Source organism: Lissotriton helveticus, chromosome 6 (genome assembly GCF_964261635.1).
Source record: "Lissotriton helveticus chromosome 6, aLisHel1.1, whole genome shotgun sequence".
Taxonomy (NCBI): Eukaryota; Metazoa; Chordata; class Amphibia; order Caudata; family Salamandridae; genus Lissotriton; species Lissotriton helveticus.
In genome coordinates, this window is record NC_136067.1 from 1,555,160,635 (window position 1) to 1,555,187,320 (window position 26,686).

General features: G+C 44.8%; 1 protein-coding gene across 1 annotated transcript in view; it reads left to right on the forward strand.

Moving 5' to 3' along the window:
* Positions 1–26,686, forward strand: part of ECT2L (epithelial cell transforming 2 like) — a 449,543-nt gene that overhangs the window by 190,972 nt on the left and 231,885 nt on the right. The window contains exons 10-11 of the mRNA XM_078649356.1: positions 4,819–4,911; positions 10,668–10,850. Of these exons, the coding sequence (XP_078505482.1) occupies positions 4,819–4,911; positions 10,668–10,850 (276 nt within the window). The remainder of the gene's footprint in view (positions 1–4,818; positions 4,912–10,667; positions 10,851–26,686) is intronic.

Consider the following 26,686-nt stretch of genomic DNA (forward strand, 5'->3'; position numbering starts at 1 on the left):
TCATATAAATAAATAGGAAAGAATTTTTCATAACATTGTAATAGAGTTGAACAGTTTTTAAAGTACGTTGCTCACTGTATTTCAGCCCAGGGGAATATATTTGGGGTTTCTATATTAAAAGCTTGCACAAAAGGAAATCCATTTTTGTTCCAAGTTCATCAGGAACGCCACAAGTGCAATACTTTCCCCTTTAATCCGAGAACAGAAACTTGCCATCCATAGGGAATTCCCATCCAGTGTTTGAAGCACTCAATATTGGTTAGTTCATGGTGCAGGATCTCCAAACTGATTGCTGCTTCATCCGTAATGAGAAGGTGAATGCTGAAGAGGTACTTCTGCATAGGGATATTAGGATAAACGTCTTCTTCTGTGGTGAATTTCTTTTTTTCACAAAAACAAACTAAAATGATGTACCCTTTTTACTTCTGTACTCTGACAAACCTCGCAATATACTTTAAGCTGCAACAACTCAGCTTGAAATCGAATAATAATACATTCAGTTCTTAACATCAATTAAGGCTCGCACGCCCCAGAATCAACTTAAGTTCTAATTGTTAATGCCTACGAATGTTGAGGATTCATGGCGACAAAATGTCATGCCTTTGTGAAACGCATGCTAATGAATGTATATACTAGGACAATTGTATGCCACTGCATTGATATATTAAAGCGGTTTCAATTGGATCCACTTTAGGAAGGGCTCCATAAAACTATTTGCGTATAAGTTTCACATATGTACTCCGATTGGAAGCAGAGTGTACTTCTTGGTTCATAAGATGACACTAGGAGCATGTATAAGCATTGATTTTTTTTTTTTTTGCTCCCGAAACTCGAATGATGACAAGATAACAAGAGCATTGTAAGTTGTTTCAGTGAACTGTATGGACCATAATTTAAGGCATTTTCAGCAATAATATTGTTAGGATTCCTTATCTGTAATTATTGTGCAATAGGAATTTATACGTGTTAATATCGAAATATTTCTGTCACTACCTCATTTCCATGAATACTGTCTTCTTTGGTGACAGAACATTAATTCAAAGCAGTGTATTCTTTTGTCGGGAGCCATCGGTTTTACACAAAGATGGTTGTACTGTTAAATATATATATTTTACTGTCCATCTCTATATGTTTCCTTTCTTCTCTCCTTTTCTTAATTTCTTTGGTATTTTACAGAATGATCTGAACCTCAACATTTACTAAGAATGGTCTGATAAAGCTATTATCAAGCATGTTCGCATCGCTGAGATTTTTTTTATAAATCAAACAACAAAGAGAATATTGTGAAAAAAGTTTTCTAATCAAACAAGGAGAGCTATTTCTTTTACCCCAATTGAATATTTAGTGGCACCAACTATGAACTGTATAAGGGTGCACCAAATGTTATTCAAATACTGCAACGAAACCAACCTTGCTCTGTTAAATGAAACGTGCATGAAATTAGTCTTTTTTAGGTCTCGTGGCGTTTACAGCGCGTAAGCGCTGTCTCGCCCAGACCTATTGTTAGCCAGTCTGCTTCCCAGGAGACAGGAGCTGGCCGCGCGCATCTTGCAAAAGGCGATCGTAGCGGGCCGCGCGCGCGAGATCGCGCTCGCCGTGGCCATTTCCTGTCTCCTGGGCAGCGCAAACATACACAGGCCCACCTCCCCCTGCACGCATGCTCACACACAGAGACACACATACACGAGTGCACATATACGCACGCACACATACAGAGACTTTCCCCCCACACCCCCGCCGTCGCACACAGACACACACACACAAGCGCACATACAAGCACGCACACATACAGAGACTCCCCCCCACCCTCCCCGCCGTCGCACACAGACACACGCACACATACAGACTCCCCCCGCCGTCGCACACATACACACACACACACACACACGCGCACACATACACACACGAGCGCCCCCTGCCCCCCCCCCGCGAGCCCCACTGACCGGCACTCCGGACTTCTGCAGCCTCCGCGGGGCTCTCCCTCGGGCATGGGAGCCCCACGTCACCGCTGCTCCTTTCGCCAGGCACTCCGTGGGCGCGGGCTTCACGAAACGGAAGTCCCGCCCCACGATAGGTTTCGTTTTGCGCGCGCACGTCTTGTTTTTCCCCGTCACCACTGCCAGGAATGTACTTTCACTCTGCCTTACGATGCTGGTGCCTGCGACAGCTCGTAGCCACAGTCCATTATATTTTGAAAAATCCACACACCACAGTGACTACGTGAGAACAAAGTCACATATCAAACGCAGAGAGAGAAAATATTAACGATGTAGAAAAAACATATTCCACCTCGTCCAATGACTAGATATGTCATTTGCTAAAAAGCATAGGCATCGAAAAGCAGAACGTGTTGATTTTTTTAGAATGCGTATTTTGTCGATACATGTATGTAGCGTTCAAACCCCATTGTGGGGCACCTACTTTCCTTTCCAAATGAGTAACGTGCTATAAAACCGACGGAGGAAGTTCGATACAAACCATAACATCAAAAAAAAAATTATGGAGCCCGATTTTCCAACAGTTATTTCCATAGTGGAGCTAGCAGTGAAAAAACCAAAACCATGCATTGCCGATTACTATAGAGGCCACCTTCACAGCTGTGTGGTGTGAATTTAAAAAGACGGGCAACGGGTACTATTTACTGTAAACTAGGCATGGCCTCCTACTTAACAGAGTACAGCTGCCTTTGTTGATGCAATTAATACGAGTCTGGAACTTTGTGGTTAAATGATAGACGCAGTAATGTTTGAGGTAAACATCACCGACGTCAATTTGAGCTTCGCCTAGAAGTTTCTCAGCTATTTTTTAAAGGCACGTTTTTTTTAACCAATATATACGGGACTCTTAGCACAGGGAGGAATACGTCATCATATGAGTACATAAAGACACTGAGCACATACAAATGTGCACAGACAAGGGCCCTCCTTCAGAGGTAATAACTAGCATACAGGCTAGAGGCCAGAAGTACTATGAACTAGTCACAAAATACAAGTCGCAATATGAGACCAGTATTTTTAAGACGAGTATGGTATTTTGCAAACCAGTTTGTGTACTAATAGGTCGGTTATACAGAATCAAAGTTTGTCACAATTTGATCTACATCATGAATATTAATGAGATAAGTCGTAAATTGCGAGCCACGATGATCTGTAGACATCACACAGATGGTGCAGTCTGCAAAGGTCACCAGACCACCATGATAGTTTTTAAATAAAGCAATCATTTTTTAAACAAATGCATTGCTTTCCTTAAAGGAAAAAGAGAAGCACTTAAAAAAAATTGTTAAAACTCATTGTTTAGGTCTCGTGGCAACTGCGCGAAAGGAAGCAGTACATCAAATATGCACACTAGTTTATTGTGCAAGGACAACAAAACTGAGGGTCGCTTAACTAGTTTCCCTTGCACAATAAACTGGTGGAACACTGAGCAGCAAATGCAAATGAACCACTGCTCCTCTATGCACAGCACGTTGGCACTGTTTTGTCCATTAGTGAAGAGTGCAGAGATAAGATAAAAGGCGCTATGTGCTTTTGTTAACAGTGCAGGGAGGAGTGGCCGTGTGCCTCGGTGAGGGCCACGGAAAAGACACTCATCCTCCTGAGTAAGCAACGCAGACAAAGAAGGCGCTGAATGCCTCAGTGAGCACCACAGTGATAAAGGCACCCCTTACGCTCAGTGAGCAGCTCATCCAGAGAATGCAGCATTGCCCGCAATGAGCAGCACGGCGGACATCCTATGCACTCAGTGAGCTGGCTAGACAGACGTGAGTGTTTCAGTGAGCAGCAGAGCGAGGATAGGCATGCCGCTGCGTGCGCCTCAGTGAGCAGCACAGCGAGGGGAGGCTGCGTGCGCCTCAGTGAGCAGCACAGTGAGGGGAGGCTGCGTGCGCCTCAGTGAGCAGCACAGTGAGGGGAGGCCTCAGTGAGCAGCAGGAGGACCCTGAGAGACCTTGTTCGACGTCCCTCATTACTGGTTGCTATTGCATCCCGTTGCTACAAGTTTTTTTTTGGCCTGCACTGCTGAACAAGCCTCGGGGCAGGACTCGTAACCGTACTTTTTGAAGCTCTTGTGTGATGACTGCATGCTAGACTGAATTTAAAGACAATACCTGACCCTGTCACCCTGCACTCCAGCGACCCCAGCCTGCCAGTGGGGTACCTTATCAATGTAGGATGTGCAACAAAAAAGCAGGGGTATGAGGGCTGGGGTGGGAGACTGCCCAGAGTGAGATGGGCTGATTACAACAAGCTGTGGAATATATGCCTCCCTGTTCCTCAGAAGTGAAATATTTTGATCCAAACATTACCAGCACAGCTATACAATTCAAAAGGCGCGTGCTTTAATTGAAATCAAAGAAAAATGAAAACAAATGAGAGTGATAGTCTGTGGGAGCAGAGGTGATCAAAAAACGTACAATTATTAAAACACATTCCTCTAGAGACAGGGAACAAGACAGATTCTTAGTGTCAACAAACCTTGTAGCATCGTTACTGTGTAAAAATGATGGGACAAGCACCGGTAACAGGCCAGAACCCGCTTTCATCAGAAGCGAGGACTCCAAGCTTTGAAGCAGACCAGCTCTACTTTTTCATTTTAAGTGGTGTCCATCCATGGGTAGGTAGTATGCCAGAACACCCCTGCCCCCTTTTACACCAATACAGACTTTGCTAAATATTTCATGGAACACATTGTCATATACAATAACAATAAATCAAACTTTAATGCTGCGAGACCTATTGCATTGCAAATGCTTGTTTTTAATGGAATGAAGGTTAAATATATATAATTTTATAAATCATAACCTTTTTATCTTTGCAGAGGCAGGAATGGAAATAATTGCTAAAATTTCTCAGCTCACAGGTGTGCTCTTCAGTACACCCACGGGTATAGCCACTGGATCCTACCAGCATAGTAAGTAAGCCATGGTATTCTTTTTGCAATTAAATGTAAGACTTGTTGTATTATCGTCATTGGTGGCTTCTTTGCTTGATTGCCCAGGTTTTTTCAGATGTTCAGTCCAAAATATGTTAAGATGCTGTGCACCAAAGGGATGTGTATTGTAAAGATATTGCCTTGTCAGCAGTTTGTTCTGCTACCAATTTCATACTGCTGAAGATGTTTGTGTTACTTTGCATCATGTTCACATATCCATGACCTAGAAAGTGTCAGTGGTATATGTAATCACGTATGAGGCCTAGGAATTACTATGGGAACGGCCACTACAACGCGGCCGTTTCCACGAGTAGCCATAACCACGCATGCATTACAACGCATGCGTGGTTACACGAAAAGCCTTTACCACGCATGCCTTTACTACGAGATACGTAGTAAAGGCATGTGTGCAAAAGGTGATCAAGAAAAGGGGGGGCGTGGGGGGTCTCCCCCACCACAAAAAACAACGTGGGTTTAATAAAGGGGTGGAGGTCTCCCCCCCAAAAAAAGAAACCCACCTGATTCAGAAAGATGAAAAAAATGAAGAGAAGAAATGTGGAGGCAATCGGCATCGTTGGAGGAATCGGAAAGACATTTCCGTTTCCTCTTAATGACGTGAAACGTCACCGCGGCAGGGATTGGAAAGAAGAGGACGTGGAGAGGTAAGGATGAATGAGGGGGTGGTTTCACAGGGGAAACATATAAGGGATAATTTACAGTGATAAGAGATATCCTTTAACATAAAAATGCTAATAACATGCATAGTTTCACAACGAAAAACGTTGTAAAAACGTGCGTGTTAAAGGCATTTTCGTGGTAAAGGAGATGCGTGGGAAAGGAATTCCGTTGTAACGCATGCGTGGTAAAAGCATGCGTTGCAACGGAATTCGTTGTAACATCATACAACCAATTACTATTGTGTCTGAAAACTTTATGAAGTTGTTTTTTAAATTGTTGCTCTTTGTGTGGAAGGACACTGTAGCTCATCGTACCCGAGTTAGAGGTGTGTAAGGATCACAGACTTTTTTTTAATGAAAACTTCATGTAAACCAGGTCTGATGGAACATAACTGACTAAAGTAACTCTTGTGAAAAGTCAACTTGACTAGTAGCTACAGAGATGAGTCATGGATCTGATATTGAACCTTGGACCATATGATAACATGATAGTTCACTAAAATGCACAAAACCGGCTATCTGATTTTTCTTTGAGCAATACCCCTGCATGCCGGTAGGTGACATCGGTCAGTTCCGCATGATGTCGTCTGCTTCATCAGCGCTGGTAGTGACATCCTCGACACCTATAAAGGTGCCGCCTTGGTCTGCTGGCGTACGTCTTTTCTTTCAGCTCCAGTCAAGCACTGATCCGTGAAGATAGCTATCTCAGTCACTTTTTGACAGGATTTTAAAAAACTTTTTGTCGGCCCTTGTTTAGTGTGTAGGTGCCACGTCTAAAAAGACTTTGGGGTCCAAGCCTGTCACTGTGCCATGTCGGTGACGGACCTGCATTTGGTTTGCCATGGTGCGCGACCACCACTCAGTCATGCTCTGACTGCTGGGCCATGGCTCCGAAGGCTTTGAGGGAGTGGTCCCTAAAGCTGCTTGCAGCCCGGCAGGTGACATCAGGTAACTCGACCTCTTGGCACCGCTCCGAAGCCCCAAGTCCTCATTGTCCCACTTAAAATCGTCGGGTCATTAAGGTAAGAGGCACAAAAAGCACCAGAAGTCAAAGCATGCTTTGACTTCTCCTTGCCCATCGGCCGACACACCGAAGGAGCCTCGGCTTTCAAGGCCTTGTTCTACAGGATCTGCGCCTGGGCAGCTCTGCGCTTCCTGATGTTCCTGGAGCCGGAGCGACCCCCACCCAACTGTGAATTTTATGAGGCCATGCTCCCTATTTGTGGGCGTCCTAACCCCACTGGCGCGTCTTCAGGCTTTGTGAGGTGGTCCCATCGGGTTCCATGCCAGCAGCCCCAGTGCTGTTGGTCCCCTATGGATCTGGGAATGGATCCGGACCAGCGCCAGTTGTGCCATTGTGACCTTCCCCCGATGCAGCCGCATATATATATTTGTCGTACATTAGAACATTTTATAAACTTTACATTTTAGACAACACTACTGGTCTTTGGGACATGTACATTTGTGGATATACTACCCTTTGAAAATTATATATAGGGAAATTGTATTGTTGTTGGCTCCCGAAGGAGGTCAGTGCCGTCCTATTCCAAGCATTGTCAATTGGGAGAGATGCAGTAAGTTCGCCATTCAATGTGGTCTAGACACAACCAGTACGTTGGGCAGAGCGGTTTCCTTGACGGTGGCTGTCAGACAACACACCTGGCTGAGAACATCTGGCTTTTCGGGGGATGTCCAGGCCTTGCTCTCGGACATGCCCTTTAATGTTAATGTTAATTTGCATTTGTAAAGTGCTAATCACAAGAGGTCTCTAAGCGCTGCGCCATAGATCAAACAGTCTGAGGTTCTATTGCGCCACTGAGCTCAGCATAAATCAGTGTAGGCCTGGTCAAATGCCTCTGTGAACAGCATTGTCTTAAGTTTCCTCTGAAACGGGAGCAATCTAGCTTCTTTTCGCATGCCATCCAGTAGCTTATTCCAAATCTAGGGGATGGAGACCGAGAATGCCCGGCCTCCAAGTGTAGCCCTGTTGAAGCGAGGGCAGACATGGAGGGTAGCCTGTGATGAGCGAAGGTGGCGGCCTGGTACGTAGTGCTTCAAGCGGTCTTTGATATATTTGAGTGCTTCACCAAGCAGAGATTTATGTGCAATGCACAAGCCCTTGAAGCTTACCCTTTGTTTGATCGGTAACCAGTGCTGTTGACGCAACAAGGGGGTAACATGTGCTTTACAAGGTAGTTCATATATCAGCCTTGCTGCGTCATTCATACACACTTGGAGTTTCCTCAGGAGTATACCAGGGAGGCTAATATAGACTGCATTGCCATATTCTAGGAGAGATAGGATTAGTACAGTCACCGCCGCCTGTATGGTAGTGGGTGACAACATGATCGATAGTTTCCGAAGTTGACGCATCAATCCGATGCAGCTTCCCACAACAGCAGACACCTAGGTATTAAAGTCAGTCCGGTGTCCAGCCTAATACCCAAACTCTTCACAGCTGGCACCGGCGTTGGAGTAGTGCCCAGCTCCTGGGGCCAAAAGAGGCTAGACCAAGGGGAAGAACCTGGGTAGAGTACCAAGACTTCGGTTTTATCTGGATTCACCTTCATAGAATTGGAGGTCATCCAATTCATGGTGTACCGAAGAATGTTCTGAACATTCCGCTGTGAGTCAAGGGAGTTATCAATGCGCACTATTAACTGAGTATCGTCCACATTGTTAAACACCTGGCAATCTGCTTTTGCCAGAGCCTCAATCAGGGGTTGGAGGTAAATATTAAAAAGCAGGGGGGACAATGCCAAGCTCTGCGGGACCCCCCAGCGAAGAACGCCCTGCCTAGACATAAGGTCTCCTAACTGGACCTTCTGACATCGATCCTCCAAGAATGAAGTAAACCACTGGAGGGCCGTCCCCGTAACTCCCAGCCTCCGCATACGAGCAAGTAACTGCTCGTGGTTCACCGTATCAAAGGCGGCTGAGAGGTCAAGTAGCATTAATGCTGAGTGGGTCTTCTTGTCGGCTGCGAGTCGCAGATCATCCAAGACTGAGAGCATTAATAGCTCGGTGCTGTTATGAGCCCTAAGCCCAGCCTGACAATGATGTAGCAAGCAATGTTGATCAGTGTATGACGAAAGGACTCTTGAGTACATGTTGTTCGAGTACTTTAGCCAGGAACGGGAGTTGAGAAATGGGGCGAAAATGTTTCAAATTCCTAGTGTCTGCCCCTGCTTTCTTCAAAATTTGAAGCACTATGGCTTCCTTAAATTTCTGAGGTACCGTACCTGATGTCAAAGATAGATTCAGAACGGACAACACCTCAGCCTCAACCAGAGGAATAATAATTTTAAATACCTTCGGAGGGCAAGGGTCCTCTGGTGACCCAGATTTCACTTTGGCCACTATGTGAGCCAGGTCATGGGGTTCCGGCACCGGGAACTGAGAGAGAGAGAGAAGCCCTGTAGGTCAGAGGGCACCTCCTCCGCCGATAGAGGACAGGGGGTGATGTGCGTATTATTAATGACAGAGATAATATCTTCGACCTTGGTTAGGAAGAAGTCCTGTATTTGAACGCAATCAGCTTGATTAGTGACCGGCTTCTGCTCAGTCAGCCTGCTCAGCTCCTTGAGTACAGCGAATGTCTCTTTTTGCGTATCTCTTGCCTCGCTAATCCTAGCTTCATATATTTTGCGGACTTGGTTTTGATGAGGGAGGCTTTATAACAAGCCAGTTTAGCTTTAAATTTCTCCTTGGTTTCTGGGTCGAGGGATTTCCGCCATAAGTGCTCAGATTGGAGGAGAGCTTGTTTTTCCCCTCTGAGCCCATGCGTATACCATGGCGCCCCTTTTGAGCCATGCATTATCCTCATCCTCTGGGCAGGAGTAACTTTGTCAATGGCTAGCCTCAGCCGATGTGAAAGTGCTTCATGTTCTAAATCAGGGGCCTTGGTCAGAGGCCTGGAAACTAAGGTCCTATTCAGAGTGTCCCTCAGATTGGTGCCATCTAATTTGCGCCAGTTCCGTAATGCCTTCCACCCCACACAGAACTCCTACTGGCCTTCAATGAAACCCTCCATACACTGGACGATTGGACGTTGCCACTACCTTGCTCTCGGGGACCCAGCCTTCCTCACCCACTACCCCTCTTCTGAGAGCCTGATGCTGCTGGCCTCCATGTCAACAGTGAATCCCGGCGTGTACACTACCCTTCCACTGGACAGGGAATCCAAGGGGCTGGATACCTTTGGGAAGAGTATTTTCTCTTCAGACAGCCTTGCACTGAGGTCGATGAGCACCACATGCCTCGTGGGCTGATATAGCCTCACTGTATGAGACGTGGTTGCGCAAGTGCTGCCCGAGCCATCTTGAATCCATGATATTGCCAATGGCAGGAACGCAGCAGAGTTCACCATCAGAGTCGGGCTGAACACAGAGTCGCTGGGGAGAGCTATTGTTTCGTCAGTGGACTCTGCCGCCATGCCTGGCTGAGATGATCTGGCTTTTCAGGAATGTCTAGCAATCCCTTATCGACATGCCCTTCAACAGCACTCACATTTTCCTCAAAAAAGTGGAATTCGCACTTGAGTTCTTCAAGCAGAGTAGGGTCACCGCTAGGTCGTTGGGGCTCACATGGCCTCACGCTAGCTACACTCTTCCTTTCGCTACTTTCGTGACTAGGGTAGCAGCTATCAGCCAAGTCCTTTCCAACACAGCCACCACTGCCAAAAGGCTTCCCAGCATTTTCGTTGCCGCGTTTCTCACAATTTCTGTGAGTATCATTGCCAGAGATCGACCCCCCTCATTTCGGCAGAGACTTCGCACCCCAGGGCCCAGATAGCCCCAGGTGTGACAGTCCTGTTCTCTACAAATGCTGATTAGTTTAATTCTACTTTAAACGTTCCCCACTTGCTCTGTCGCTAGTCTTTATAGTTCTTTGCTAAAAAGTTAATAAAGCACTCCATTCAAACCAGTGTAGTCCTAATTAGTTAACCATTCCAGGTAAGGAACAATATTCCCAATACAATGGCAATCTTTGTTCCCGATGGAGTCTTGTCAGAGAAGCAGACTGTTTTATTGCCGTTTTGTATGTTTTACTCAACAGTTATGAGCGAGTGGCTAGGAAATCGGAGAAATGGCCTTCCCCCTTCTGTGTACTTCAGTGAAGTGAAGCTACAGGCTTGGTGCCTACTTGCAGACCTCCTTGAGGAAGCCATGAAGGCCATCAGGAAACAAATGAGGCCGTACATCAGGGAATTGCAGACCACCATCTCCGGCAGGATCATTGGTAAGTGTTTATTTGTCATCTGTGGGGAGCACTGGACACCATGTAAAGTCCACATTTGAAAACCAAATGTTTTGAAATATTCAAAATCTATTTAGTGTGTCATCCCAGCCTTGTTAACATTGCTATTTAGCATATGGTCCAGAGTTGCTTTGTACATAAACAAAATGTTGATGGTTCACCTTCAATTAATGTTTCTGAACTATGTTCGTGTGGGAAATAGCGATATTTTTGGTCTTGTCTTTTTTGGGGTGTTTTGTTTCTCTATTATAAATTTTGCTGATTTCAAACTTGATTTCACATTATTCATTTTCTTTGTGCCAATTACTTGATTTGCTCCAAAGTGAGCCACGCCCATATTATGTCTTCATTACGAGTGGCCGGAAAACGTCTGTTGTATGCTATTGTCAAAGGGCAATTTCAGAAATAAATCTCAGTAGCACGATTGTTTTTTTTATAACAAAGCTTTATTCAGCTGAATGACACACACCTTGAGCAAGTAACTCCAGCAACGTATAACAAAAACACTCTGGGCACTGATAGATATACCCTCCATCAGCAATGAAATTGTACCCAGTAGCTTGGTTCTCAAGCACAGAAGACAGTTTTGCATTCATTAAACATGTGACAACTCCATCCTGGTAGAGTAGAAAGCATTAGCAAAACAAGTATGTTCTTCCCTCCTCGGATATATCCTTGAGTAACATTTGCGAAGGTTGAGAAGAGAACATAATATAGCTCTCCCTTGTCTCCCATTCTGCCCATGGCTGTCCTGTGCAAGATACCTTCTTAGTTGTTAGTTGCTAAAGCCTATAATGCATTTATGTGATTTAGACAAGATGGTGTCCGTTAGGTATTATTAAAATTGGCCTGGGCATTCACACAGTAACTCCTGTTATCACACATATTGGAATTATGAGTTTTGCCGTTTTTATCGCAGCTGGTACGTACTAGGGATGATACAAATTTGTTTACTGGTTACATTTCAGCAGATCAAACTTGCTAATGTTCATATGGAGGGGAGTGTGGGTGTACTGTAAATACCGATGCATGAAAGTTCTGGTACCATAAGCACCAGAATCAGATCTTATTCTCCACTTTTTTGGCAAAACTAGTAATAGGCCACTGTTACCTCTCACATTAAATTCTGTCCACCTCTGTGTCCGTTTTAATTGTGTGCAATACTTATCACCATAAAACCGGACTACTCATAATTAGGGATGAGTGATTTTTCAATCCTACGGGAGGTACCCCCTGTGCCTTTCCTTCCATTTGTACTGTAAATGGAAAAGAAAAAAAATTCTGGAAACCTGCAAATAGTGGTGGGGGTTAAAAAGGGTCTGTGTTTTGCCAGATAGAGGGCTGGTAAGGTGGTATTACAAGTCAGTGACAGTCTCCCTATAAATTATTGTTATTGCATCATCATCATCCTCCTTCTCCACCTCTGTCACAAGAAAAACTGTGGAAGTTGTAGGGTACAGTTGATTATTCCCTAAAAAGTTCCAACAGGGCCATAATCTCAGAGTTCTGTGAAGAACAATTTGGGCCATCGCACCCCTCTTCCAAGGCAGGCTGGTACCGCACTGCGCAGTACACTCGCGCAACACACTTTGCTGGCTGGACCCTGCTTTGAGAGAGTCTGATTCACCCGTTGCCTAGAATAGGAAATGGCACGTGTCTTTGCTACTGTAGTCTATATCAAAGGATTCTGCTATAGGGAAGAGCAAAGTTGATTGTGAATGTGGGCGGAAAGAGGGAGTGGGAGAGGGACAGATTGAGAGGACCGAGAGTTAACTGGTGGGACATGTAAACACTGTGGTTTGCATGGCTCACTGATCAAAGAGTGGGGTAACGACTGGAAAAGCAGCCCTACCATATCTCTTCCATGCCTCTATCCTAGCTGAAGCTTTGGAAGTAGGTTAAGTCTCCTTTTCACCATACAGTGTCTTTTTTACCTTGAGCTGTCATTTCACTACTAATGATGAAAGTAAAAACTGTCTGGGAGGTAACTCTAAAAGAGCGGGAGAAGGCCTCCTGATAAAAACTATTGAGAAGCCTCTGGGATGTTAAAGAAAGTATTGGACTCGCAGTAGAGGAAAGGATAGAAAGGTAACCCGGGCCAGGCCATTTCAGTCTTGTTCAGTCAAAGTAGCAGCCAACCAAGTGCTTTGTGATTCTCTCTCATGTGTGGGGGTCCCGTCTAGCTAGAGTCTGAGCCATTAGGATTGCCCGCTTTTTTGACCTGACTAGGACTGTACACCTTTTGGAACTTGGGAGGAGTTTGTAGTACCAACAACTGGGCAAACATTTGGCTTCTTTCAGGCTATCAGCAGTAGGTTACGTTTGGGTCTTTAATGACTGTTTCTGCTCAGGTTGCCAACCTTCATCCCTCATTGCTCTTCCAGTACTTAACTCACTCAGGTATATTTGTACTGCAGTGGGCAATAGCCTTACCTTAAAAGCTATACGAATACTACTCTTATAACTAATGTCCTTACCTGCTGCAACACTTATTTTGCCCATTTGGCATTATTGTACTTATTTGACAATATCCCTGCTTTGCAAATGGTGCCAATTGTATTACTGAGCCATCTGTGATAAACCCCCTTGGTAGGTGTAAACGCACACAGCACTCTGCTGCCCCTCTGGCATGGATTATGTGATTTAGCTGCCTTTATGTTTTAGTCCCACTGGGGAACCCTCTCAACAAACTTGATAACCTATGACTTGGTTGCTTAACAGTGCCCCTGTGGTTCTTTGGTTTGGAAGGGGTCCGACATGGGTTATATATATTGATTGCTTTAAAAGTACCTCTAAGCGTCAAGCACTGTCCTTGTTCCGCCTTTCACACATTTCCTACCAAAACATTCATTTTAAAATGCGGCTCGGAGAGCATAAAGTGTCGCACGTTCTTAGAAAAGAATCGTCTGGAGTGCGCTAATACCTTTCTATACTTGGAGGTTTTATTTGATTGTACTGGCTGTTAATTTAAGGAGACTGTTATTCTCAAAGTCACTGGCAGCTCTGGTTAATTTTAGTAAGAAACTGGGCAGACTTCCTCCCTCAGAACTACTTCAAATTTACAAGACTAAATGTATTGCAATAGCAACCTATGGAGAGGGTATTTGGGGACATGTAGATGTGACATCTCTACAGAGGGCCAAAAACAGATTTCTTAGATACCTGCTTCCCGTTTCGGTTAGTGTCTCTACTTTCAATTGCCACTCAGAGTTAGGTATATCTAATATAGCGGATGTCATTGGCATCCAACCAATTCTCCTCTGGATCATATCTGGACTTCAGAGAAGACTGTTTTAAATCGACAAATGATTATAGATTGCTGTGGGTTAGATGGGGTATCATATATAAGATGGCTCAGGTATGTCAAGGAATTATTTTGTGAATTAGGATATCAAGACTATTTTGATAACCCCAATACCTTGACTAAAGTAAATAGGAAAGTTTTCAAACTGAGCTGTTTGCAGTATCCAGAAAACATTAGATTAAATACAGAGATATTAAAAATCTCTGTTCTTGCCCACTAAAACATCCTGACTACTTTTGAGATGCAGTCGTATTTAACTTTTGTATCCTCTGACTTAGAAAGATTTTTATTAACACGTTTCAGGATGGGCATTGTCCATAGGTCGCTTAGTTTTCCAGAAATTAACGATTGGTCTAGGCAGCTGTCAAATTGCCCATGCAACGTTCTGTCAGCACAAATCACCATGCATGTTTTATTCTTCTGTACATTTTATACAGTCCAGAGGAAAAGGTGGATTCTCCCGCTGCTTAGAACACTAGGCCTGCAACAATGCCGTCCTGCATTCATAGCCATGCAATCCCTTGGGGCCGAATTTGTAATTTTATCTGTTTCGTTGTTGTTAAAGTCCGTTTATAAGTGTAGAAAATCTAATCTGATGTAATATTTTTCACTGTATAACTTATTCAATAATTTTTTGTGGTTTCCTATCTTTCTGTAACATGTGATTTTATTGTTTTATAAATATGCTTTTATGATTATTTTATAACCGAATAAAGCTTAACTGACTGACTGACCTCTAAGCGTCAAGCAGATGTACACTGTGCTTGTTCCGCCTCTCACACATTTCCTACCACAATACTATTAAGCTGTGCAACTCTAGACAAGAAAAGAGCAAACCGCTAGTGACTCTCACACGGCACCCAAACACTCCCTATACAGGTTCACAAAAGTACACAACACTCTCCCCACCACACACTCTGCAGGGTGCAGGGTACTACCCATATGGACAAGCACTTTAGTGCCCCACATACAGATAGTCACGCTACATAAATGCTACAGTAAGACTGTTCTGGCTAACTTATTTGGTCACAAGAAGCTGCAATTTAAGATAGCCTGGGCAGTTAAGACACATACTCATGTGCATATGCAATTTTCACGACACTAACAATACAATTAATACAGGTATGGCAACTTTGATGTTAATGTAATTACCAGAGGGGTCTGAGTGCATTATTTGGCCATTTGCTTGATTCATCAAACAGTGGCTCAGCTGGTTAATGTCCATACTGGAGGTCATAGCTTCAAACGTGGAGGTCACAGATGTGTTTTGTAAGAATAGTAGTCCAGTGGATTAATGCTTTTGCTACAGAGATACCTGTGTTACCTGCAGGTCCCAAGTTTTAACTATGGCAAAATATCTCCGGGAGTTACGTGTTTCTCTTAAAACAGCCATAAAAGGTCCAATGGGTGTGTGTGGCACTCGGAGTGTATGTATTCTTAACAGTTTTTTTCTCAAATGTAGATTCAGTTTGGGTGCTGGCGGGTTGCTCCCTCTGACCTTGGGGAGTTGTACTCGAATTGTGACACAAATAACATTGGCAAGAAGTGACAATGTAGCCAGTCGCACTCCTTTGCGGGACAAGTTGTCTCCAATACAGTTAACCTGTGTATTCTCAATAAATCAATATGATCCACAATAATTTCAATGTTTTTAATCTTCATTCATTGTAAACTTGATTTTTTCAAATGTTCCATCACAGTTAGAAATCCAGTAACAAAATTCCTATCGTTATGTATACAATCCAGAAATTTTCTATGTCATTTCGTCAAAACCAATTCCTTTCAAATCCCTATGCATTTCGTGCTTGCGCACTTCATCAGAGGAAATGTACAGTGAATCTATAAATAAAACACAATTGGAAATATATAAATGATAAGGAAGTAGACAAACATTAATGTAGAAGACGCAACAAGATAGTGCTTATCCATGCTTGTTTCATGTAAAATGCCGGTGTTACATGTGCACATGGTTGGTTTGGTGAACAAAAAAATAAATAAATACTAAGTGTAATTAAAACAAATTCCGTGATTGTAAAGCATCATGCAGGGTCGGTAATTCTAGAGTAGTGCTCATAATACATGTTTTAAGAAGATCGTAAAGTGTGTGAAAAACTGGTCAAAAAACAACGTCCACACGTGAAAGTGGTGCGTAATAATAACATTGTTCGAGCGAAAAACACAAGTGGTGCTGGAATCTATGCATGTGCCATTAACACGGTAAAGTGACACAGCGCTCGCGAGGGTGGGGGCAGGAGGGGGAGAAGGGTGTTTAGGGGGAGTGATGAGTATTTGATGTTTGCTTTTATCCTGTGGCGGCACGAGCCATCTGCGTAATGGTGGCCTTTTCATTGTGGCTTAAATGGTTTTCTTGCAAAAACTAATAAACTCTGTTAAAAAAAAAAGTGACACAGTGCTCGGAAACAATAACAAAGTACTTGTGAAAACATCGTATGGGATGTTAGCGTCTGCACGAGTGTCCCCAAAAACAGTGGCTTTAACTATGCGATTACCCGCAGAAGCGGTTCATCTGGAAGCAGCTTACCGGTAAAAAACTTAAATCAGCGTCATGTGCCCCAATTGTTAATTATTAAAAGGTGGATAAGATGGATACCAGTGGGTAGTAATGAACATTTAAGTACTACAAAAACTCAATTGTACTACAAGCTGTTGTTTAATTGATTATTAGTGTAGCTACACACATAGTAAGATATAGCTGGTGTTCAATTTAAGCCTCATTATTAACATGATCTTTTTACTCTACATTCACTAATATGCTGCGTCCATCTCTCTCTCTCTCTCCATATTCATTTTCCCTATTAATAATAAAAATATGTTTCTTGGAGTCTGATTAACATATCTTGCCCTCATCTATCAGTTGCAAAGCATATCTGAGCCATATTGGTTTAACTCTTGGTATATTTCACCTCTATATGTACCACGGGTATATTATGATCCATCAATTTTATATAAAGCACACCGTAAATAGTCAAACATGATATGCATGAACTTGTTTATTGTACAAACATCTGCATATCTTGCAGAGACAAAGATCCTGAGAAACTTAAAAATTATTTAAATATGCCTTCTGGCTTGGCAACGTCTGAAGTAATTCTACTGGATATATCATTGTTTTTGCTTATGGTTGTGACAGCCATGTATGAGATATCCGCTGTAATCTCTAACTGCTTTCTGCCAGGACATCACTTTGACCAAAGGAATTCGATTGCCTATCAAGCATGATGCAGCCAGTGGTGCTTGTAACGAAAGTAAGTGCCATTGCAGCTCTTCACAGCCAAGCACGATCAATGAGTAAGGTTGCCGCTGCAGCTGTCCCAGTGTCCGCAATGGGGCATAGTAGGAATGCCAATTAGGACCTCAGATGTGGCTCAACCAGAATACTGCTGATTTCCACTCTGTTCCAGCACTACCCCTCATTCAAGAGCCTTCTAACTTCGCAATTGTCTCATTCGCTCCTCCTTTGCTGTACCACAAATTCACTGCACTGCAGAAGTCAGTGCATCAACACCAGAACAGATATGAGCGGGTTTATTGTTTCTACATTTCCCCCTTTTACATGATTGATAAGGTTACTGGGCACATCACTGGAGGTAAATGGGCAGATTATGAATTGAAACAGAACCAAATTCCATGCCCCCTCACAAAGCAACATACAATCTATCCTAACCGCATGTGCCATCTTGCAAGTTTCCTCCACTCAATGTCTAGTTAATAGTTCATTTGTGTATAAACATGATACATGAAATGATTTAGGGATCACCTGCAGGTTTAGACAATGTACTGTTGGAAAGTGCCTCTTTTGGACATGATTAGCCACCACTTTTTGCCTGGAAAATGATGTAATTTCGATTGGAAGTGCACCGGGTCCCTACCAACCAGGGCCCCTGTGCCAGAAGCACTTTCCCTAAACTGTACATTTTGTTTCCTAATTGGCACAACTTCAGTATCCCTTGTGAGTCCCTATTAAATGATACCCATGATACTTAGGGCGTTGGCACTGAAGAGGGACACAAAGGGTAGCAGCACTAATCAGCGCCAGGAAACCTCCGGTGTCAGTGCGCTTTACAAGTGTCACCTAACATAACATAACATAACAATTGTGCCACCATAGGGTCCCCTCACCAAGACCATGCCCACTGCCATTGCAGGCTGCGTGCCTTGGTGCAGATAAAACTGAAGAGTCGACATGGCACACATCTCTGTGTGCCATGCATACATCCACTGCATGGGATATAGGTAAGACACCCCTAAAGTAGGCAATAAACTCCTAAGGCAGAGTGCACTATATCCCCTGTGAGAACATATCTACATGAGCAGGTATGCGCCTGTAGTATCCATGTTGTTTCGTGGATATTGTAAGTGAACAGGGAAGCCATAAAAGGTACAAGGGCTGGGCACTCGTCATTACGAGTTCCCCAACTCTATGATGGCTTCACTGTACTATGGGACGTTTGGTTTGATACCAAACGTCTTGTCTTAATAAGCCTGTACTGATTCCAGTGTCTGATTAATTAAAAGAGGGGTCCCCTGATACCTACCAACCTTTAGTGTGGTCACTGACTTGTCTAAGCCAGCCTGTCACAAACAGACAGAGTTCTAACCTCATGGGGTGAGCGCCTCTGCTTTCAGAGGTCGAAAACAATGCCTGGCCAGGGCGGTGGTGTTCACTCCTCTCCCCGGTCAAATAGAGCCATCTGTGGCAGGAAGCTTCAAAGGCCCTGCCACCTTTAAAACGTGATCCCAGCCTGTCCTGTTAGAAGGAGTAGGGCCCCTCCTGTCCTCGCGTCTTTGGGCAGGAAGACAGGCTGGAAAACCAAGATAGAATAGGAGATGTGCCCCTCTCTGCCAATTTTACCCCTCAGGTGTTGGAGGCAAGGTGAAGCACATTTCTCAGTATCCACAATCTTAAAGATGGTGGGGCTTCACCAATCAGGGCTAGGGCGATGTCCCCTTCCCACAGGAGGTTAGCATAATAGAGGGTGTAGACACCCGAGGTAAGGGGCCCATTGGCCTCTACCTGTCACTCCTTTGTAAACACCCCTAAATTTAGTGTTTAGGTGGTTTCCTCAGACCCTGAACTTGGATTTCACGGACACAAGAGGAAAACAAATGAAGAGTGGCCCAGCAACTCCAGATTTGTCGCTCCAAGGCTCCAACCCCTGACCTGGAAGTTCAACTTTGCACGCCTTCGCCCAGCTGCTTATCTTCACTGCACCATGCCTACCCGGCCGGGGCATCTTCAAACCAGCTGTGCTCCTGAGGCCCCAGAACCCTTGCAACCTCTACACTTCCTTGAGAGCCCTTGGACCTTCCTGCAGGTCCCCCTTTGTTTTACCTTTACAGGTGGCCCCATGGCTTCGTAGTGCATTTGCATTTTACCTTGTTTCCCAAGAAACCTGAGAAGCTCCTGAGAACTTGGTCTTGGCACGTTGGACCATGGCCCTGAACCTTCTCATTCCCAAAAGGGTAATCACACAATAACTATACTGTATTGCTTATTCCACTTGCCTTTTTCCTCCCATAGGAAATGTATTGTGTGTAAATGCACACAACTGTGATTATTGGATTTTACTGTGGTTTATCGTATTGCGAAAAGTATTTACCTTGTACCTGAAGTTCGTGTTCTAAATACTTACTGAAAAGAAGCATTATTTTTCTAATTCAGTCTCAACTTCATTGAGTGTGTGGCTTGTTTATTGCCTTGGTGTGTACAACAAATGCTCAGCACTACCCTTTGATAAGCCTAACTGCTCGCCCACACTACCACAAAAATAGAGCATTAGTATTATCTACTTTCTCTTCTGTAAACCAGTAGGAGTCTCCGTGATCTTTCTGCACAGTGTACCCCATTGTGGTGTCCTATATAGAGAGGTGGATTTCCTCCAGACACTATGATTATCCAGTATTATGGGTGTCTTTCATAGATTCACATGCCTGAATCATTCCCCGTCGTCGAGATGGGAGCCCCGGTAATACAAAAGTAATGTCCTATAGACATACATAGAGAAAAGTAGGCCTAAAGGCCTTGCCTTAGTAGCCTATCTATGTCCTTTTGTAAAAAGGACCAAAATTCTGAAGGTAGCCAATCAGCTACCACCTCCCTCTAGAACCTTCCTGCCAGGAGCCTCAGTCTCTCAGATTTTCTACCGCACATTGTGCTAGGGAGTCCCCACCTGAGCTCTCCTCAGGTTTCTTGAATTTATCTCTTTTTCAACAGAAAACTTGGATTATTTACTTCTACAATGACTGAACAACAGAAGAAAGGACTATTTAGAGCCTGTTCCTCTTGTGGCAAGAAGAGACTGCACATTGATGACAAGCATGAGACTTGCCTCTACTGTCTTTATCCGGATCATTCTGCCAAAGAATGCAGGATTTGTAGAACATTTTCTACTAAGACCCTTAAAGATAGAGAAGGAAGACTGCTCCTCTGGTTAAACAGACTCAAGACCAGAGATGATGATGTGCTGTCCTCGGAGGGCAGTGAAATGGCTTCAGTTTCTTCGAAACTGTCCTTGAAGAGGCCACGGGATGCTTCCCCTAGCCATTCAGACGTCCCTCACAAAAAGACTACTACAAAGTCTTCGGAGGTAAGATCTGACACGTCTGTGAAGGAGCCTACAACCTTCAAAAAGCCATTGCAGTCATCGTCGACGACTTCGTCGACATTTTCTTCAAGAAAAACCACCTATGTCTCCACGTCGACGACGACGGTTTCGACGACGATGGCGTCGTCAGCCTCTGCTTCAACGACGACGACCACCCAATCGTCGACGATGGGTAAGCCACTGTCGTCAATTGTACTGATTAAAAAGCAGCAGTTGTTTGTCAAAGCTCCGTCGACGCCACCGTCGACGACGACGACAACGACGACGTCGACGACGACGACAACGACGACGTCGACGACGACGATGAAACAAAATACGGCGACGCCTTCACCGTCGATGAGGATTCCGTCGACGGCCGGCACGTCGTCGACGAAGACACCGACGACGGCTGAAGCACCGTCGACGCCAAGGTCACCACCGACGACGAAAACACCGTCGACGGCTAAAACAACATCGTCGACGAGAGCATCATTGACGCCTAAAGTGCCGTCGACGACCGCATCGACGACGGTGAAGATTCCGCCGACGACCGCACCGTCGACGATAACATCGCCGACGACAGCGACGACGACGAGGGAACCGTCGACGCTCGAAAAACGGTCGACGTCAATACCGTCGACGACACCGTCGACGACCTCATCGTCGACGACGACATCGTCGACACCATGGAAAAAAGCGGAGTTGATTCCATCAAAAAAGATCACCAAACTCCCTATTACACCAGATTTAACATCGCCCAGTAGGGTTCAAAAACTGCCCCCATCTTGCCTATTGCAAGATGATGAATCAGATGAGGATCAATTCGAACAGGCTACTAGTCCGTCTGATCTCAATGTCAAATGCCAGAGTACTGACGATGACGGAGTTGATGTCATATTTACGGAAGAAACTGTGCAGACTCAAGAACTTACTCGAGTTACTCCGATGATATGCCTGCCGGCTGAAATAGTCACTGATTTACAATTCTTGATCACAGACTACAAAAAACGATTCCCAGAATTGCCAGCGGCCTCTTCCAAAGAGAAACCTCATGAGTCATCCAGACCGCAACAATCCCCAAAGGCAAGACCAACACCTTTGGTTATTCCGCAAGAAAGTGAAGCGGTGCATAACATACAATCTTCTGAGGAAGAAGAAGATGTTCCTGAGGAAGGAGAGGTTCGAGACGACCTTTCACATAACAGAGACGATGAGGATTACGTCGCTCATTCTCCAGCCACGCCGGAACCCAACACTTCAGATTCTCCACCAGTGGATATCGGCGGATTCCACAATTTGATAGAGAGAGCGGCCGTAAGATTCCACATGACCATGGAATCAAAGGAAACGGATTGTTTCTTATATGACTTTAAAGATCCTATAAAAAAGTCGGCATGGTCAATTCCCATAATCGACCACATCTAGGAACAAGGTCAGCAACTCATGCAGACACCTGCATCGGTTCCAATAGTGGTGCCTAGACTAGATAAAAAGTATAAGGCACCGTCCTCTGCACCTACTTGCCTTAACACACATCCCAAGCCGGATTCAGTAGTCACCCAAGCCGCTCAAAAGAATTCCAGAAATCCATCCTCGCCACTGTCAGCACCACTAGACAAGGAGGGCAGGAAATTGGATGGCATCGGCAAACGCTTCTCCACAACGTCAGCTATGACGGTAAAAGTGTCAAACGCCATTGCTCTGCTAGGAAGATATAATAGACAATTATGGGAAGATATCGTTCCATATCTAGCGGATGTACCCGATGACTTGAAGGATGAAGTCCAGTCACTCCTTAAAGAAGGACAGATGTCCGCATCGGAGATCATTGATTCAGCTGTGGATGTCGCCATGACGGGCTTCAGACAGCTGGCAGGCGCAGCAGTTTTGCGCAGGCAAGGATGGCTCAAAGCGACATCCTTCCGACAAGAGGTCCAAACCAAAGTTTTGGACATGCCCTATGACGGACAACATCTATTTGGGGCAAAAATAGATGAAGCCTTGCAAACGATCAAGAAAGACACTGACACTGCAAGAGCTCTCGGGACTTTACAATTCAAAAATCAGTCCTTTCGAGGGCACAGAGGACGAGGTCAACCCACATACAGAGGATCATATCAGGGAAAATCCTCTTACTCCTACAATCAAAATCGCTCAAAATATTAGCAGCGACAGCAACAACAAGGTCATCAGACCTCCTACGGGAGATCAAACTTCAGGGGCAAATCCCAGAGGAAAACGACCGGCGGAAGACAATGACCATTTCCCACAGCCAACCCCCCCACCGTCATGTCCACTCAAGATTGGAGGAAAATTGACGCATTTCCTCCACAACTGGAGATCGATAACGACGGATCGGTGGGTTCTCCAATTAATCCAGCACGGTCATACATTGGAATTCGACTCAATCCCACCGTTAACTCCTCCTCGCAAACTTCCACACAGGCACCTTCGTTTGCTTCTGAAAGAAATCTCTTCAATGCTGAAGAAGGGAGCAATAGAACGAGTCCCATCCGCCCAGAAAGGGAAGGGATTTTATTCCCGCTTCTTTTTAATTCAACAGAAGAAGAAGAAATGGAGGCCCATTCTAGATCTCAGGGCACTCAATGCCTTCCTAAAGAGCCAATCGTTTCGAATGGTGACGATCCAGGAAATCCTAGGATCCCTAGAGGAAGGAGACTTTATGACGCCTTTGGACCTGCAAGACGCATATTACCATATCCCAATACACAATCGCCACAAAAAGTTTCTCCGCTTCGAAGTGGCAGGTCAACACTACCAATTCTGTGTCCTGCCATTCGGCCTCAAATCAGCGCCACGCATTTTTACAAAATGCCTGGCTCCAGTGGCAGCTTTCCTGAGACAGCAGAATCACCAGGTCTTTCCCTACCTAGACGACTGGCTGGTGAAGGCACCATCTCTCACAGACGCGCAACTGTCTTCCAACGCCTGTCTCGATATTTTCCAGCACCTCGGTTTGACTCTCAACTACGAGAAATCAACCTTACAACCCACCAGAATTTTAACATTCCTGGGGGCAACTCTAAACACCATTTCTTCCAAAGCCTTCCCATCTCAAGAAAGAAAACACAAACTGATGGATCTGGCTACCGCAGTGTCTTCAAAACGCTCCATCAAAGTCCGAACTTTCAAATCCCTCCTAGGGATGATGTCTTCTTGCATACTACTCATCCCTCACTGTCGGCTCAGAATGCGCCCCCTTCAGGAGGCTCTGACCAAACAGTGGACCCAATGTACAGACTCTTTCGAGGATCACATAGTCATCACTCGACAAATAACCGAGGCTTTGCTTTGGTGGACAACCAACAGGAACTTATCCAAAGGTCTCACGTTCTTGATACCAGCAACTCCACACGTCATAACGACAGACGCTTCTCTGGAAGGATGGGGTGCAGTCCTTCAGGATTTGCAAATCAGTGGCAAATGGACGGAAAGAGAGAGGACTCTACATATCAACCTCCTAGAACTCAGAGCAGTTCTACACTCTCTACAGGCATTCCTCCCTCGCATCAAAAACTCAGCAGTGCTTGTGCGAACGGACAACACGACCACAATGCACTGCTTGAACAAGCAGGGAGGGACACGTTCACTGACACTGTCTCGCGAATCGCAAAACATCTGGAACTGGCTACTGCTCAACAACATCAAATTAACAGCAGAGTATGTCCCAGGAAAAGACAACGTAATAGCGGACGCTCTCAGCAGACAGAAGTCACTGTCCCACGAATGGGAACTGGACCAACAAGTTCTCAACGGCATCTTCTCGGTATGGGGAAACCACACATAGACCTCTTTGCCACCAGGGAGAACGCCAAATGCCACAGCTTCGCAAGCTGGCATCCCCAACCGAGGTCACTAGGAAATGCATTTTCCATCGCATGGCGCAACGTGTTTGCGTACGCATTTCCGCCATTTCCCCTGATAACCAGAGTCATTCGGAAAATGAAAATGGAACCCTGCACCTTGGTTCTCATTGCCCCATACTGGCCGAGACAGCATTGGTTCACGGACCTCCGGCGCCTTTCAGTTCGACCATCAATCCAACTACATCAACATCCCTCTCTTCTCTCAATGTCCAAAGGCCAAGTACTCCACCCGAATCTGAAATCTCTCAGATTATCGGCATGGCTCCTGAGTACCGAGAGTTCTGTCACCTAAACATCCTGCAGGAGTGCAAGGAAGTCCTAGCTAAGGCAAGAGCAGTCAGTACAAACAAAACGTATTCCTTGAAATGGAAACGCTTTTGTGTTTGGTGTACAGACAACACTATCCATCCCTTCAGGATCACTCCAGAGCAACTACTGCCTTATTTACTACATCTGGCACAAACAGGACTTGCACATGCCTCCATTAGAGTACATCTGGCAGCAATCTCCCGCTTTACGAGGACTTCAAGAGGTCCCTCACTATGGTCCAACAGGCTGATAAAGCAATTCCTTAAAGGGCTCTATAGATCTTTTCCAAGGCCAAGACGTATACCACCAACATGGCACCTTAATGTCGTACTCAACCAATTGATGAAGCATCCATTTGAGCCCATCCATAGGGCTGATATCAAGTACATCTCATGGAAAACTGCACTTCTTTTGGCTTTAACATCAGCAAGAAGAGTCAGTGTGTTACAAGCGCTTTCAATACAAGATCCTTTCATGCAATTCAGAGAGGACAGAGTGATTTTAAGAACCAATCCTCGCTTCATTCCTAAAGTCCCCTCGGACTTCCATCTAAATGAACCGCTTATACTTCGCTCATTCTTCCCGAACCCCTGTACTGTGGCGGAAAGATCTCTTCACTCCTTGGACCTCAAGAGATGTCTAAAATTTTATCTGGACAAAACGAAACACTTCAGAAAAACAAATCAACTTTTCATTGCCTTCAGCAGACCTAGAAAAGGCATGCCACTCTCTAAACAAAGCATTTCCCGATGGATATCAGCGGCAATTGCTTTTTGCCATGACAAAGCCGGACGTCCATTACATTCCACAGTCCGAGCGCATTCCACAAGGGCTGTGTCCACATCGGCAGCACTATTCGCTGGAGTACCGATTCTGGACATCTGCAGAGCAGCGACCTGGAAATCGCCGCATACATTTACCAGGCACTACTGCCTGGATACGGAACTGATGCAGGATGCAGCTGTGGGCCAGGCTGTACTTCGCCATCTATTCCAGTAAGATGAGCCTTCCTTCTTCCCACCGTCCTGCAATGGTATGCACATTTATTTACTTTATTCCTTGTATTACTGATGGTATCTAGTCGCATGATATGTTTTATCTCAGACTAATTGTTATGTTCCATCGCAAATGTGCATAATGTATTGCTTGCTATTCTGATTCAGGCATGTGAATCTATGAAAGACACCCATAATACTGGATAAGGAATGCGTTACTTACCTGTAACAGCAGTTATCCAGTGTTGGTGTCTTTCATAGATTCACATGCAACCCTCCCACCTCCCCAGGAAGGAGTCATCTCACTCCAGAACACATATTACGTCTACCTAGCTTGGTGCGTACGAAAATCTGAGAGACTGAGGCTCCTGGCAGGAAGGTTCTAGAGGGAGGTGGTAGCTGATTGGCTACCTTCAGAATTTTGGTCCTTTTTACAAAAGGACATAGATAGGCTACTAAGGCAAGGCCTTTAGGCCTACTTTTCTCTATGTATGTCTATAGGACATTACTTTTCCATTACCGGGGAATGATTCAGGCATGTGAATCTATGAAAGACACCAACACTGGATAACTGCTGTTACAGGTAAGTAACGCATTCCTTCTTTCCAGGTTGTGGCCAATTATTTTAAGCCATGGGATGTAGATGAATCTCAAGTTGTTTTTCAAAATAAATGCTGCATGAATCATGTCTTTCAAGGAGACTTCAAGATTGTATTGG